The sequence below is a fragment of the Carcharhinus amblyrhynchos genome, chromosome 22 (genome assembly GCF_965287045.1).
Source record: "Carcharhinus amblyrhynchos chromosome 22, sCarAmb.v2.hapA, whole genome shotgun sequence".
Classification (NCBI taxonomy): domain Eukaryota; kingdom Metazoa; phylum Chordata; class Chondrichthyes; order Carcharhiniformes; family Carcharhinidae; genus Carcharhinus; species Carcharhinus amblyrhynchos.
The window spans coordinates 26,145,486-26,160,914 of record NC_137345.1 but is presented as its reverse complement, the minus strand read 5'-3'; the positions used below and the strand labels follow the sequence as shown (position 1 = coordinate 26,160,914).

The following is a 15,429-nucleotide window of genomic DNA, read 5'->3' as shown; positions in this document are numbered from 1 at the left end:
ATGATTATGGAGTCTGTACGTTCTCCCCATGGTCTGCACGTTCTCCGTGTCTGTGTGGGTTTCCTCCGGGTGCTCCAGTTTCTTCCCATAGTCCAAAGATGTGGGAGTTAGGTTGATTGGCCATGCTCAATTGCCCTTAGTGTCAGGGAGATTGACAGGGTCTACAGGGATAGAACCTGGGTGGGATTGTTGTCAGTGCAGGCTCAGTGGGCTGAATGGCCTCTTTCTGCTCTAGCGATTCTATGATTCTCGGTGTGGATTCAGTCATTCCACATGATTTAGAATCTGTTGATAAACCACTGAATGCATGACCTCTGTTTGAAGAGAGTTCTATCTTTGGCACATGTGAAATGATCACAAAATATGATCAACTCAACATAATCTTGTTCATCATTTTGTTGAAAATTACAGTCAAATGGAATAGCTGATAATATTATTAAGCACACATAAAAATAAAAATATTGCATGCACTAATTTGGAAGGTCCTTACTGCAGCAAATTCACTGCTTAAAATTTAAAAGGAAATCTACAAATAAAACATACAGGATCCTATTTTTAAAAGGGGTCTCGATGGTGAGCTCTTCAGTATAAGTATTTTTGGGAGGAGTGGAAGAGGACTGCTCACTATTAATGCTTTTGTTTTTCAAGGTTCCAGATTATTTAGAGTTTATTACGCATCCTATGGACTTTTCCACCATGAGGAAAAAGCTAGAAACTCATTGTTACAAAACTCTTGATGAGTTTGAAACGGATTTTAACCTGGTCATAAACAACTGTATGAAGTACAATGCTAAGGAAACTATATTCTACCGGGCAGCAGTGCGATTGAGAGATATTGGAGGTTCCATATTGAGGTGTGCACGACGGCAAGCTGAAAACATTGGGTATGACTATGAAACTGGAATGCATCTACCTGAATCACCAAATTTGGCAAACTTCTACCGCTTCTCCTGGGAGGATGGTAGGTACTCTGACAGTACAGATTGGTGGTGGGAGGATAATATTTTCTTCTGTTATTTGATTGGAAAGTGCGGAGAACCAAGATTTTCAGTTGATGGATTCAAAAAACATTCTGTAAATTATCCCAGATGTTTGTAAAAATGGTTAATATTCTAAAATGAAATTGCATTGTTCTATTTCTTTAATTGAATAATGTACTTTCAGTTAATATTGCTAACAGCAAACTGCATGTTATGTGTGTGGCATTGCACATTTAATCAGTCCTTATAGGGATAAACTTTGCCATGCTTTTCTGACTCAAATTAGAAATTTAGGTTATCCTATTTTTGACTACATATAACAAATGTTAGAAAATGATTACCTTCTCAGATTTCTTTTTTCTTTTACTGCAATTTACCAGTTATGAGCATTTATTTAATCAAGGCAACAGGTTTATGAAAGGCAGAACTTTATACCCGTAAAACATGAGCTGCACTGCTTATTTTAATTCCCTTTTAAAGTCATATTTCTTCCTGTTTCCATAGTTCTCTCTTTGCAGTAGTTTAGTTACCCATTATTTTTCACATTATCCTCAGGAGTAAGAGGTATACTCAAAAAAAACAAAAGCATACAGAATAGAGAATGTATTAAATAGGCACCAAATTAAAAGTCATGACCATGTAAAAGGCATTTCCTCAAAGTGGCCCATAAACTAAGAATTTGTCTGTGCATTTAGCTCACTTTTTTAATTTGAACAGTTAAAATTAGAAATAACCCAGCAGGCAAGCTTTAATTTTAAACAAGATAAAGGTTAGTTAATACTGAAACTGCTGATGAAAGAGACTTAAAATTATTAACTAAAATACAGATACATAGATCAAAATGCAGATAAAGGAAATTTCTAATCAGTCTCTGTGTGAGATAACATTGTGGGCCTGTTGTTTGAATTCCTTCTTTCTACCATGAGGGGGTTGCAAATTGAGGTTCAGTTTAACAGTTGCTATATTTTGACTAGTTGGTGTTTGCCCTTTTCACCTGGATTCAGCCGGTCATGCAGGTTTTGGGAGAGAAAGAAGGATCCTTGTTCCTCACTGGTTATGCCACTTAAAGACTGTCTAGATTATTCTCAGTCGAACAACAGTTAATTTCTAGATAACCTTCCTTTTTGATTCTGAGTGGCAAAGAGAAAACGTCTTTGATGTCTTTAGAGTTATTCCTGTAGGTTCTGTATGTACGCTGCCGCGCCAAGATGATGCAGCCTCCTTTATACAGTTCAAAAAGACACAAAAAATGATTATGTTAAATTTCAAGCAATAATTATTTCACCAGGCATAGAAGTCAATTACATTGTGATCCTTTGAAGTCCCTTCCTATTTCCTGTTTTCTCGGAAATAAAAAGGATTTTCACGTGTTTTAGAAAATTCAGTGGACATCTCTGGAAGAGTCTTTTGCACTTTAATGCCTCTTTATAGCTAGCTCTAGAGATACCATTCCTACAAGGTTTGAACTAACACAGAAAGGTGCCATGTTGCCTGCCCACGGTTCAATTTTGAAAAATACTTTTAAACTCAATGTAAAAGTTTGTAACAAGAATGTACCTTTTAAAACAATTGCCCTTAAAATATGGGACATCATAATCAAACGTTTGTGAAGACATAGTCAGAGTAATTTGTGTGTGGAAGCTTTTGAAGACAGGGTGAGAGATCACAAGGGGATGTGATGGAGGGAAAATGTAGAGCCAAGGTGGATGAAGTCTGTGCCATTGAAGTAGAAGTGGGGTTGAGGCAGAGGTCAGTGTCAGAAGAATAGAAAGTGAGAGTTGCCATTTATGGTTGGAGGAACTTGCAAAAGTAGCTGTGGATGATGGCATGGAATGATTTGTAAATGACGTTTGGGCTTTTAAGTTTCTGATGTTAAATTTCTTGATTAGTAGCGTATTGTATCCTAGTATAATTGAGTTGATATCAGAAATTGTTTTATGCGGAGTTTAAAATGTACTGAATGTAAGGCTCATTGTTTGAAAATTGCATTAAAACTAAAGCAGAATTAATTTAAAAAATTGAAAGTTGAGACTTAAATGTTTGGAACAATGAATTTTCATTTTTGGAGTGAAGTGAGTGAAATAAAAGCAGGTCTGGTTGCCTTGGCTATCAGTGCTGTGGAGCACACTTGTTTATAAAGCAGCTAAAATTCCACAGCACTGAAGGTAAAGCAAAAACAGTGAGCTGGAGGTCAGTGCTATAATATCCAGAAAGAATAGCAGTTCTTTGTAGAGTCTACTCTGCTGGCTCTAACAGCAAAGGCAAAAATGTTCAAATTGTTCATGCTACTTAAAACAGTGACTAGAATACCTCAAACTATTACATATCAAGTTTATAAATAATAGTATTAATTTCATTTCTAGATAAACTAATCTATCCCAACTGGAATCTATTCTGTTTAACTATTAATGTATGGTTGCATTTGATTTTTTGAAAATGAACACCTTGGGTGAATGTGTCATCATGTGCTTATTAATCCCCAACTTTCATCATCTGTCAAACCTATTACATTGAATGTGATGTAATTATATTTAGTTCAAACATCACACATTTTCAGTCATTTGGTGTTTATATTGATAAACTTTGCCCGTTGCTTACAATTTGATACTGAAATGTATTAATGTTAATCCACAGAGTTTTGCATATAATGCATTAAATATTGGCAGTTAACCTCATTTGTACATTTAATGACCAAAACTGTAATTTTTGTGAACTATTCATTAGAATAATACGATTTGAAATTTTAATTAAGTTAGAATTTAAACATAATTGGTTATAAATTCAGTTTGTGGATCAATGTATTTTTTGCAATGCAGTGGGATATTATTGCTAAATTTTAATATTTACATAATTACTAATTTACATATGGTAAACGTGAACTAACTGGGGTCAAAGTGTTAACAAAGTAAATTCATAATGGTGAATGTCAAAATGTTATGTTCGTTTCAATATTTCCACGATCCTTTCATGTATTTTAATCCTAATGCAAACCAGATCAAGAAAATTAAAAGCGCAACATCAATTGCTGCCCATGGGGAATTTTTGGATTCATTTTATGTTTTGATTTGTTCTTCAGTGGATAACATGCTGATACCAGAGAACAGAGCCCATATGTCGCTGGAGGACCAGCTCAAAGAGTTGCTAGATAAATTGGACATAACATGCACCATGAAGTCAAGTGGCGCTAGATCAAAGCGAGTAAGATTATTGAGAAGAGAAATCAACAGCATCAGGCATAAACTGGCTCAACAGCAGCACCTGCATAATGGCAACTACTCTGAATTATCGAAGGAGGATAATGGAAAACCACTGACAGAAAGCCACGAGGATAGTGCTGAGAGAGGTTTGTGGTATTTAACTATACATAATCTCTATGGTGCTGATCTTGTAGTGACTGTAAAGTGATGATGCTTACTGTGGTCTTGAAGAAAGATGTCCACGTAGATTAAGTGATCTCTGTATGGCATGGATTTCATGATGTGGAGATGCCGACGTTGGATTGGGGTAAACACAGTAAGAAGTCTCACAACACCAGACTAAAGTCCAACAGGTTTATTTGGTAGCAAATGCCACTAGCTTTTGGATTTCCCCATTTTTGACCATTTAAATCCAGCACTATTTCAAAGAGATCTCCACTGCCGCTGGATGCCTGATTTCATTAATTGGGGTAAGCAGCCAATCACAGTTAAGAATTCTCATATATCACCAGCCAGAAAGTAAATTAGCTGATTATCCTTCACTTTTAATTACACTGGGAAGTTAAAAAAAAATGATTGGAACATACACATGAGATTAAGGTAGAAGCTGAAACATAATCAAACTTTATGATTTAAAAAAAGTCCCAATAATTGTTTTCTTTCAATGGAAAAATGTGACATTTCACAATTGTATATTTTCCAGCAGTAATTGTGTACTTGATGCATAATTAAAACCCAGGGCTGGATTGTTCCCACTTGCGGGTTTGAAGGCAGGGAGCATGTACAATTCTGTGAGTGGCCTTCCTGCCACCTACTCTCCTGCCCCCAACTTTTCGCAAATTTGATACTATTGATCTCTGAGGCAAAGCACCAGTAACCCAGTAAAATCTACCCCCAGTTAAACCTCATTTGACAAGGTGAAATTTTTTTCAAGGGTCTTTACATTGAGGCTAATAGTGTATAAGGACAAATATTCAGATGTTCTGTAATTTCTAATTGATTTTTGTCAAGGGGGGACATTAGTGCACCCTATGGCCCAGAATCACCGACAGCAATTCCAGAAGTTGCTGTCAGTTTCGGAGGTAGTGACAGCAAACATCGTTTTGTTGTTCGTACGCCACAGAATTGCGGCATCAGTGTAGTAAAAGCTTTAGAAAGAAGTTTGAGAACAAATTTCAAAACTAATGAGAGGACTGATGTCAGTCAGTGTTTTTAATGCAGCAGTTGATTAATATTCTGATTTGGGTAATAAAGACAGAGGACACAATCTTACAAAAAATATTCTAAGTGCTGAACAAGCAGGAAAAGACCTGTTTTTTGGGTGAGTTTGAAAATGCAATCTTATGACTCTCACTTTTTTGAGCAGAATTGCAATTCTTGCCAGTTTGGTGGTGGGGGGAGGCGGACCGTAAGCTCTAGTAGCTGGCATTGAGATCCTTCCATTGGGCCCACCGTCACAACCCTCTCCACGCCCCTCTCTTCACCCCCCAGGCCCCAGCGATGATGCCCCTTGCATATTACTCCTTGCAAAGTCCCTCCCCCCCAATCCCCCTCATGCTCCACTCCCATTCACATCCCACCCTCTTAGCACTCTGCCTGGCACTTTTATGATGTTTCATGGAAACTGCCAGGGTGCCTGATACCCACTGCCAGGCTGGCACTGCTTAACCGTGCCCCTGACTGCCCAGGGGCTTTGGTGGCCTCCAATTTCACCCACTGCCCTAGCAAGGCCATCACATCTGGTTTCCACTGGTAGAGATCAGCTGTGATTCTTATCAGCATGAGGACCGATCAGCAAAGAGGTAAATGCAAGTGAGACCAGACTCGCTAATGATATGTAAAACATTTAAATTGGCTTTGCTCCTTTTCTGATCATGAAGCTGATCTCACTGGCAAAAGGGGCCTATAAGGTTGCATGAGACAAGAGACCGGAAGCGAATCTGATTTTTCGCAGCGACCTGGTAAGATCGTGCCCATAATCTCTTATGAGGCATACAGATGCTGTCATTGAAGAAAAATGAACCTATGAACCTCTTAGTTTCCTTCATCGTGATAAAACAGTTAATGTGGAGCATTTTCATGGTTTTTTTTTGAGTTATTTAGAAACCAGAAGCAGGAGTAGGCCATTCAGCCCTTCGAACCCACTCCGCCATTCATTTTGATTGAAGCTGATTGTTGAATTCAATATCTTGACCCCCCCCCCCCCACACCTCCAAATCCTTTGATCTTTTAGCCCAAGAGTTATATCTAATTTCTTCTTGAAACCAGACAAAGTTTTGGCCTCAGCTATATTCTGTGGTAGTGAATTCCTCACATTCACCACTCTCTGGGTGAAGAAATTTCCCCTCACCTCAGTTCGAAAAGGTTTACCCCTTATCCTTAAGCTATAACCCCTACTTCTGGACTCCCCATCATTGGGAATATTCCTTCTGAATCTACCCCATCTAAACCTGTTAGAATTTTAGGAGTTTCTATGAGATCCCTCTTTTTATAAGATCATTCTTCTAAACTCCAGTGAATATAATCTTAGCTGACTTAGTTTCTCCTCATATGACAGATTCCCAGGAATCGGCCTGGTAAACCTTCACTGGACTCCCTAAATAGCAGGGATATCCTTCCTCAGATAAGGACACCAGAACGGCACACAGTACTCCCAATGTGGCCTCATCAATGCCCTATACAATTGCAGCAAAACATCCCTGTTCCTATACTCAAATCCTCTTGCTACGAAGGCCAACATACTATTTGCCTTCTTTATTGCCTGCTGTACCTGCACGCTTACTTTCAACAACTGATGCACGAGGATGCCAAGGTCTCATTGAGTATTTATCCCTCAGATTTACACCCATTTAGACCATAATCTGTCTTTCTATTATTGCTACTAAAGTGGGTAATTTCACATTTATTGCATCTGCCATGCAGATGCCCACACATTCAGCCTGTCCAAATCATGTTGAAGCATCTCTGCATCCTCCTCACAGTTCAACCACCCAACTTTGTATCTTCTGCAAATTTGGAGATAATACATTTAGTTCCCTCTTCCAAATCATTAATATATAAACAGTTGGGGTCCTACTCTTAAGTCCCTGTGGAACTCCACTAGTTACTGACTGCCAATCAGAAAAAGACCTATTTATGCCAACTCTTTGCTTACTATCTGCTAACCAACTTTCTACCAGTCTCAAGACACACGCAAGCCCCACGTGCTGTCTAACTTTACGTAGTAGTCTGTTACGTGAGTCCTTGTTGAAAGATTTCTAAAAGTCTAAATAAACCACATCCACTGATTCTCCTTAGTCAGCTCTACTAGTTACATCCTCAAAAAATTCCAATAGACTCGTCAAGCATGATTTCCCTCCTGTAAATCCATGCTGACTTTGTCTGATTATACCATTGCCTTCCAAATGCCGAGGTATGAAATCCTTGATAATAGACCCTAGCAACATCCCTACTACTGACGTTTGGCTCACTGGTCTATAGTTGCCTGTTTCCTCTCTGCCTTCCTTTTTGAATGAATTCTCACAACTAAATGGAGTTAGTCTACACAATGCATTCAATATAATCAAGAGGGAAGGATTTTTAAGAATTTGACCACAATATTCTGGTCGCCTCACTACAAGAAGGATGTGGAAGCTATTGAGAGGGTGCAGAGGAGATTTACAAGGATGTTGCCTGGATTGGGAGGCATGCCTTCTGAGGATAGGTTGAGGGAGCTAGGTCTCTTCTTTCTGGAGAGACGAAGATTGAGAGGCGACCTGATAGAGGTTTATAAGATGTTGAGAGGTATAGATAGGGTGGATTCTCGGAGGCTATTTCCCAGGGCTGAAATGGTCGCTCCGAGAAGACACAGGTCTAAGGTGCTGGGGAGCAGGCATAGAGGACATGTCAGGGGTAAGTTTTTCACTCAGAGGGTGGTGAGTGAGTGGAATCGGCTGCCGTCGGTGATGGTAGAGGTGAACTCACTGGGGTGTTTTAAGAGACTTCTGGTTGAGTACATGGGATTTAATGGGATTGAGTTATAGATAGGCCTGGTAGGTATGGATATGATCGGTGCAACTTGTGGACCAAAGGGCCTGTTTGTGCTGTTGTGTTCTATGTTAATATATCCATCTGTTTAAAATAGATTTATGCATTAGAAAAATTGAAAATAGCACTTTGAGAAGGTCAGATAAATGTTTTTGTTTGATTCATGGAAAATAAGTAGTTCTTTGCCACCAATTTACAGGGTGCTGGATTTTTTAATAGAGGAAAAGAAATATATAACTAAGTATATCTGTACTGTATGCAGTGTACTTCGAGTAAAATCTATTGAATAAATATTTTAAATTCGGAACTTTATTTAAAACCATCTTCCAAACTTGATTCATAGTGCAGTCTTTGCAAAGGTTGTTGATATTGAAATGAGTAGCCGCTACTTATTGGGCAAAAACAAACAAATTAAAAGAAGACAGTTGCTGTATTGTTTAGGATATAGTATGTAAAATAATGACTCAATTTTTGTAATTATTTAAAGTTTTAAGTGTCATAATATAATAAATTAACCAATTCCTTAAATACAGTGTCCATTACTTTTACTGAAATTAACGCAGTAAAAGTTACAGTTTATACTTTTATCTTTGATATTCGTACCAAAAAATTACACTTCTTTGCTTTAACTGTTGTAAAAATAGTTTTCTTGTGAATTTCTTTCTCAGTAAATGTTCAGTTGGTGTGCCAGGCTATGGAAAGAGTATGGATATGAACAGTGAGTCCTGGCATGTGCAATGCATATCAATGTTCTGTCAATTGTAAGCATTTCTAAAAGCTGAAAGCACAAGTGCTGGGTAGCCTGGCAACTTGAAGCTTTCGGCTGACAATGATTTGTCTGGGAAGTTGTATAAATTTGGTGCTAACACTTTTCATGTAGAATGGCTGATAAATGGAAGCCATCATTGCAGAAAATACAAATGCATATGTTTTATTATTTTTCTGAGATTTTAAGTTTTATCTTTTCCGGCAGAAATCTATTTCCCGTGGTACTACTCAGCTTAATGCTCAAACTAAGATGAAATGCATGCAGAAAGAATTTCAAAAAATATTTGGAGCAGTTTTTTTGCTTTGGCTTAGCTTGTAAATTTAACTGGTCAATGAAAGTTTTTCTTTGCCTTCCCTGTTTGTTTCTTATGTCCTTGTTTAGCTAAAGTTCCACATTTGCAAATCGATTTTGAGTCTTGCAGAAAAAATACATCTGTGGATCCAGGACTTGCAAAGGGAATATAAAAAACACTACGGTATATTAAGTGGCAGTCTCCAGTGGAATTGCACATGGTAGATAAGGGATCATGATATTTTCCAATTACAGGATGGTATATCATGATTATGTACTATGGAATGTATTATTTTTGGTGGCACAGTGGTTAGCACTGCTGCCTCACAGTGCCAGGGACCCGAGTTCAGTTCCTGGCTTGGGTCATTGTGTGGAGCCTGTATGTTCTCCCCATGTTTGCGTGAGTTTCCTCCAGGTGTTCTAGTTTTCTCCCACAATCCAAAAGATGTGTGGCGCCTAGGGGATTTTCATAGTAACTTCATTGCAATGTTAATGTAAGCCTACATGTGGCACTAATAAATAAAATTTCACTAATAAGACAGTGCAGTGTTAATTTAAGAGTTAAAAGTCCAATTGTTAATCAAAGGTTAGTTCACATATTTGATCAGGTGGGTCAGTAAATTGGAATGTGCTTGATGTTTCACGCTTCAGCCTAGAAGTATAGAGCACATTAAGATTGCTTTGCACGTGGATATTTTGTACCAGTGAACATTCTGTGGGTGCTGCCCATGTTCAGACAAAGGATGTAGCCATGTTGCCTTAACAATAGAATGTAGGTGTGTCCTTTAAGAAATGTGATTGCTCTGGATTCTTGAAATGATTGGTGGATTGGTTTACTGACCCGGGTTTTAGATGATGCTGAGTTTCTTTGACTAACAGTTAAATTAATAAATTGGAAGTTGCACTAATTAGAATAATTTTGGACAGTGGAACTGGAATAGATAGGGGTAAAGTGCAAACGAAAATTCACAATATAACTTGGATAAATAATCCATATTTGTAAAGAAAGCAGAAAGGTTTGTATTTATATAGCACCTTTCACAGCTACCAGATGTCTCAAAGCACTCTAGTCAATGAAGTGTGCGTGTATCATGCCTGTGACATTTTGTTGTTCTTAAAATAAGGTCATCAGTTGTTTCATTTATTCCTTTTACTGAAGAAGATTATCCATGTGAAAATATATCCATTAAATAAATGCAGGCCAGTGAGTATTGATGTAAGACATTGATTTTGGTTCTGTATAGCTCTTCCACTTTGTTTGGCATTGGAAAGATTCTGGATATAAACAAGCAATGCTAGTTTGCCTCAGTAAGTTGATCAATCTTTGAAAGAGAAAAATGGTCAAATTTGTAATGCAGTCGAAAATGTGCAACCAGTTTGTGATTCGCAAACTCCCACCAACAGCAATGTGTTATTGACCAAATAATCTGCCTTTTTTGTGAGGTTGTTTGAGGGATAAATATTAGCCAGCACATTGGGGATAATGCCTTTGCTCTTTAAATTATGCTATGTGAGATTTTACATCCATCCAAATAGGTAGATAGGGCCTTAGTTTCATATCTCATCTGAAAGATGGCACTCTATCAATAGAGCACTCCTACAATATGCATTGGGAGTATCAGCTTTTATTTTGGACTCGAGCTTTGGAGTGGCACTTGAACCCAGAGCCTTGTTATGCAGAGATGTCAGCGCCATTAACTGAGCCATGGCTAATGTTCAAAATCTGACACTTATCCCTCAACCAGTGAAAACACATAATCTGGCCATGCTTATGTTACTGATTATGTGACTCTGTATGATTAATCCAGGTTAGAAACTCCAGAAGTGTTTTATGAAGTCGGCCTGGATCATAAGGTTTGCACTTGAATTTGGTTAGGGTTAGCATGATATGTTTCACATCAGGTATGACTCAAATGACCCACTTTTATCAAACAAAGTTTATTTAAGAATGCAGTTCACATGTATGGAAGGAAAATTAACAATACCTTCCATCATTTATAACCAAAAGCAAAGCAACCACAATAATGTATAACCCTTAACAAATGTATCTAAAATGTTCCAATCAAACAAAACTTCCATAGACAAAAAACCCCACCCGAAGGTTTAACACAGCAAAGACTAACGCTCATGTAACACTGGAACTGAGTCCTTTGGTTGGAGAATTGAAACCCTGACTTCTCAGCCTTCTAACTTCTGACAGTCCTCTGGCTACATCCAGAACAGTGTGAAATCAGAACAGGTTTCCAGAACACCGGGAAGAAACTCTGGTGAAGCCACCAACAGCAGATGTTCCAAGAAGCCCAGAATCCTTATTTTCTGCTAACCAGCGGAATTGCTATAAAACAGGGAGAGAGAAAGTGAGAGAAACACTTGTCAGCTTGCTGTCCCTTCCAAAACTAACTGCTGTCAGCCAAAAACAGAAAATGAAACCTTAAATTCACTACAGAGGGAAAAAAACTGTCCAAAACACACGACCTTCCTCCTAACAATGCAGGGTCATAAAAATCCCGAAATAAAATTAAACAAAGTCCTTTTAAGCCACTGAAGGAACAATTAAGGCACCTCTAGTAGACAACAATGAGAAAAGCTGAGGCTGTGAGAGCTGCAGAGAACATGATTTTTTTAAAAAAATTTAAAGAAACACTAACGTCACACTCGGCTGGTGCCTTCCCTACATTACTGCAGTGGCTGTGCTTTAAACGTCATTGGCTTAAAGTATTTTGTGACATCTTGACATAAAGGTTAGTCTAAAAATGTAATTCTTTTCTTGAATGTCATGTCTTATGAATACCATTGGACTCTGAAAAGCTTGAAAATTTTGCCCAGATTTATTATTTATTTATTTTTATTACTCACAGGTAGGCTTACATTAACTCTGCATTGAAGTTACTGTGAAAATCCCCTAGTCGCCACACTCCGGTGCATGTTTCGGTACACTGAAGGAGAATTTAGCATGGTAAATGCATCTAACCTGCACATCTTTTGGAGTACGGGAGGAAACTGGAGCACCTGGGGGAAACCCATGTAGACACAGGGAGAATGTGCAAACTCCACACAGACAGTGACCCAAGCTGGGAATCAAACCCTGGTCCTTGGCGCTGTGAGGCAGCAGTGCTAACCACTGTGTCACTGTGCCACCCCTATTGTAAGCCTTAGTGGCTGATTGGAGATTGTCAATGCCATTTTTTTTCAGGATGCATCAATGCCTTTTGGTCAGCTCACACGGATATTTTTCTTTAGTTCCCAGCAGTTTGCATTTTGGTGCTCTTCAAAAAAAGGAGTTTGAAGGAAAACTAGCGAGAAGATTGAAAAATGCTTTTTTTAAAATGTGAGCTGTGGTTGTGAGAAATGACAGGTTGCAGTAATTACACATCAATTGTAGCTCTCTGTGTTCTGTAAACTTCAGGATATGTATCATGTTGAAACAGCGTCTTCCTCATGCTAATTTTAGCTTATTTTTCAAGAACTACATTGCATTTTGAAGTGTTTGAGTGTTTTCTTGATGGGAAATGTCAACATTCTACTCACTTCACAGAGACACAGGCAAAGACAAATAGATGAGGATTACATAGGTAGTGACTTTCTTTATTCTAATTTAACTTGAGAATAAATTTTGGAAGTGCACACGACTTTGAGATGAATGGACAGGAAAAGAACAATGAAAACAACGTGATGATTAACAGATCTCTAGCCTCTTGCCAACCATTCTGGAGCAGTGTAAGGGGTAGTGAATGTCCATTTGAGTTTCGTGGTGGGAAGAATACATGGGTTGAATGCACCGATTTGAAGCAGAAGTGGAAGGAGTAGGGAGGGGAATGAGAGATGGTTGGAGAAAGCATGGATAAATAGGAATAGGATAGAGAATGGCGAAGTTGTTGGGGATAGGGGAGAGAGAGACATGAAAATAAATGGGTAAAAGCGAGAGTGTGGAGTAGATTTGAAGTTGTGGATGAGCTACCTATTATAGAAAGCCACCAGTTTAGGTTTCGGGAATAAATAACCTATGTGCCTAAGCTCCGGTTTTAAAACTACTGCCATAATCTGATTTAATACGTGCATTGGTATGAAAGAGCCACTGCATAGGGTAGCTCGGTACATGCATACCATAATTATTGTCTCTGTAAAGGAGATGGAAAATTTCATATGGAAGAAAACAACTCTGCAAGAACAGTTTTTATATTAAAAGTGGTTTAGATGCATTTTGCTTTGTTTCAAAGTTGGAACAGGCACTAATTCGTTATCTAGAATAATCAGTCATTTAATGCAGTGTAGAAAACACACATGTAGGGCAGCACAGTGGTTAGCACTGCTGTCTCACAGTGCCAGGACTCCAGGTTCGATTCCGGCTTGAGTCACTCACTATCTGGAGTTTGTACGTTCTCCTCGTGTCTGTATGGGTTTTCTCTGGGTGCTTTGGTTTCCTCCCATATTCTGAAAGACATGCTGGTTAGGTGCATTGACCCGAATAGGCAACGGGCTGTGGCAACTAGGGGGAATTTCACAGTAACTTCGTTGTAGCGTTAATGTAAGCCTTACTTAGGGCTAATAAATAAATGTTAAGTTTAATGAAGCCAAATATTTGGAAATTGAATGAACTGGAGTGAATATAAACTTGGAAAAATGTGTTTAATTTGTTTTCTTTGCCCCTCCTCCCCACAGATGATTCAAAATCTTCACTACCACCTACATTAGAACCTACTGGACCTGCACCTTCACCCTCAGACTCTGAAACCCATACAGACCCTCCTACACTCAAACCTGTGAGTGAGAGCAGGGCACACAGCAGACTGCACAAACGAATTAAATCTGACAGCGATGTCCTGAACAGAAAAACACTACAAAAGGAAGCCCTAGGCACTCATACTCTTCAGCGTCTCCTCAGTGACAGTGGTGTAAATGGTCTAGCGCTCTCTACCTCGGACACAACAACCCAGTCAGTCAATGAAGTGGGCAGACGTACCTCTGTTCTCTTTAGAAAGGCCAAAAATGGCATGAAGTTACAGAAGGGCTCTGGTCAGCCCATGGAGAATGGAGACAGCCAGCATCAAACAGAGCAATTGCCACTGAATACTTCACCAGGGACGCTCTCAAAACTACAGAGTCGACGCCAGTCGAGGAAACGACCTCAAAGCCTGAGCTGTAGCTCTGACAGTGAAAGTGAGAAATCTCCTTGCACTCCTGCAGACCTAGGTAATCTTTCCCCATTGCCTTTCTCCTCCAAAGTGCTGTTTGTCAGCAGCTGTGAGCCTTTTTTTTTAGACAGCTTAAAAGTATAGCCAATGGATTTCTTTGCAGTTGTGTTGGGTGCTGCTCTGTGGTCAGTCAATAGTGTTATTTAGCAGGGCGAGTCAGTCTTTTGGATTTTCTTTCAAGTGCTTTATATTTGAGGGCTATGTTTTGCTAAAAGCTTGTATATTTTCTGCACAGGGCTTTCAAATGGATTTGGAAAACACACCCAATTATTAAATGCAGAAAGCTACTCAGATTCAGAGTGCAGTTCTAGTCTTGGAAGCAATGGGGCATTCGACAATAACAGGTAATTGTTAAAACCAAGGAAACTGCTAATGTTCTTCTGACTTTCGTGCATGGAATAAATAATGTGAAGATATAGGTTAATTAAATATGTATATTTGTTTGGGAGTTGAGTGGAATAGTGAATTTAGAAAGCTTCACTTCTGTGGTGCAAGTTAAAATTCTGCCCAGAGTTGTGTGCATTTATTTCCCATCATGGCTGTACAAAACCTAAATTGAAACTGCCAGAGATGAGTTGACTTTGTAATGCTGTCAGAATGGCTAGCACGTGAAATGAAAATGTTGCTCTTCTGCATTTGTGAATGAGGTAAATATTGAGATGTTATATAAAGACCTGAATCTTTGCTGTACCTAATCTTGCTGCCTCTCTGGGACTTGCGTCGTTTGATGAATGCAGTTATTTAGGGAGTTGAACAGAAACAATGCTACCTGGAATATTTCATGCCAACACTTAATTTCAGCAAGTAAGAAAAATCTTTAATTCTCCAGCATGTACCTCCCTGATTCCAAATCCAAAATTCCCCTGCAGATTAAGTGATAAGGTGTTAATTATGTTTTTTTCCCAAAACATTGCCACAGAAATTGTGGCCAGTCACACTAATATCCAATGTCAAAATACACATGCCATATTTAG

General features: G+C 38.7%; 1 protein-coding gene across 2 annotated transcripts in view; it reads left to right on the top strand.

Annotated features, from left to right (window-relative positions):
* LOC145357003 (bromodomain and PHD finger-containing protein 3-like) overlaps positions 1-15,429 on the top strand; it is a 70,082-nt gene that overhangs the window by 41,925 nt on the left and 12,728 nt on the right. For both annotated transcript variants that reach the window (XM_080210042.1, XM_080210043.1), the window contains exons 6-9: positions 649-961; positions 4,057-4,323; positions 13,923-14,453; positions 14,691-14,799. In XM_080210042.1, coding sequence (XP_080066168.1) covers positions 649-961; positions 4,057-4,323; positions 13,923-14,453; positions 14,691-14,799 — 1,220 coding nt within the window. The remainder of the gene's footprint in view (positions 1-648; positions 962-4,056; positions 4,324-13,922; positions 14,454-14,690; positions 14,800-15,429) is intronic.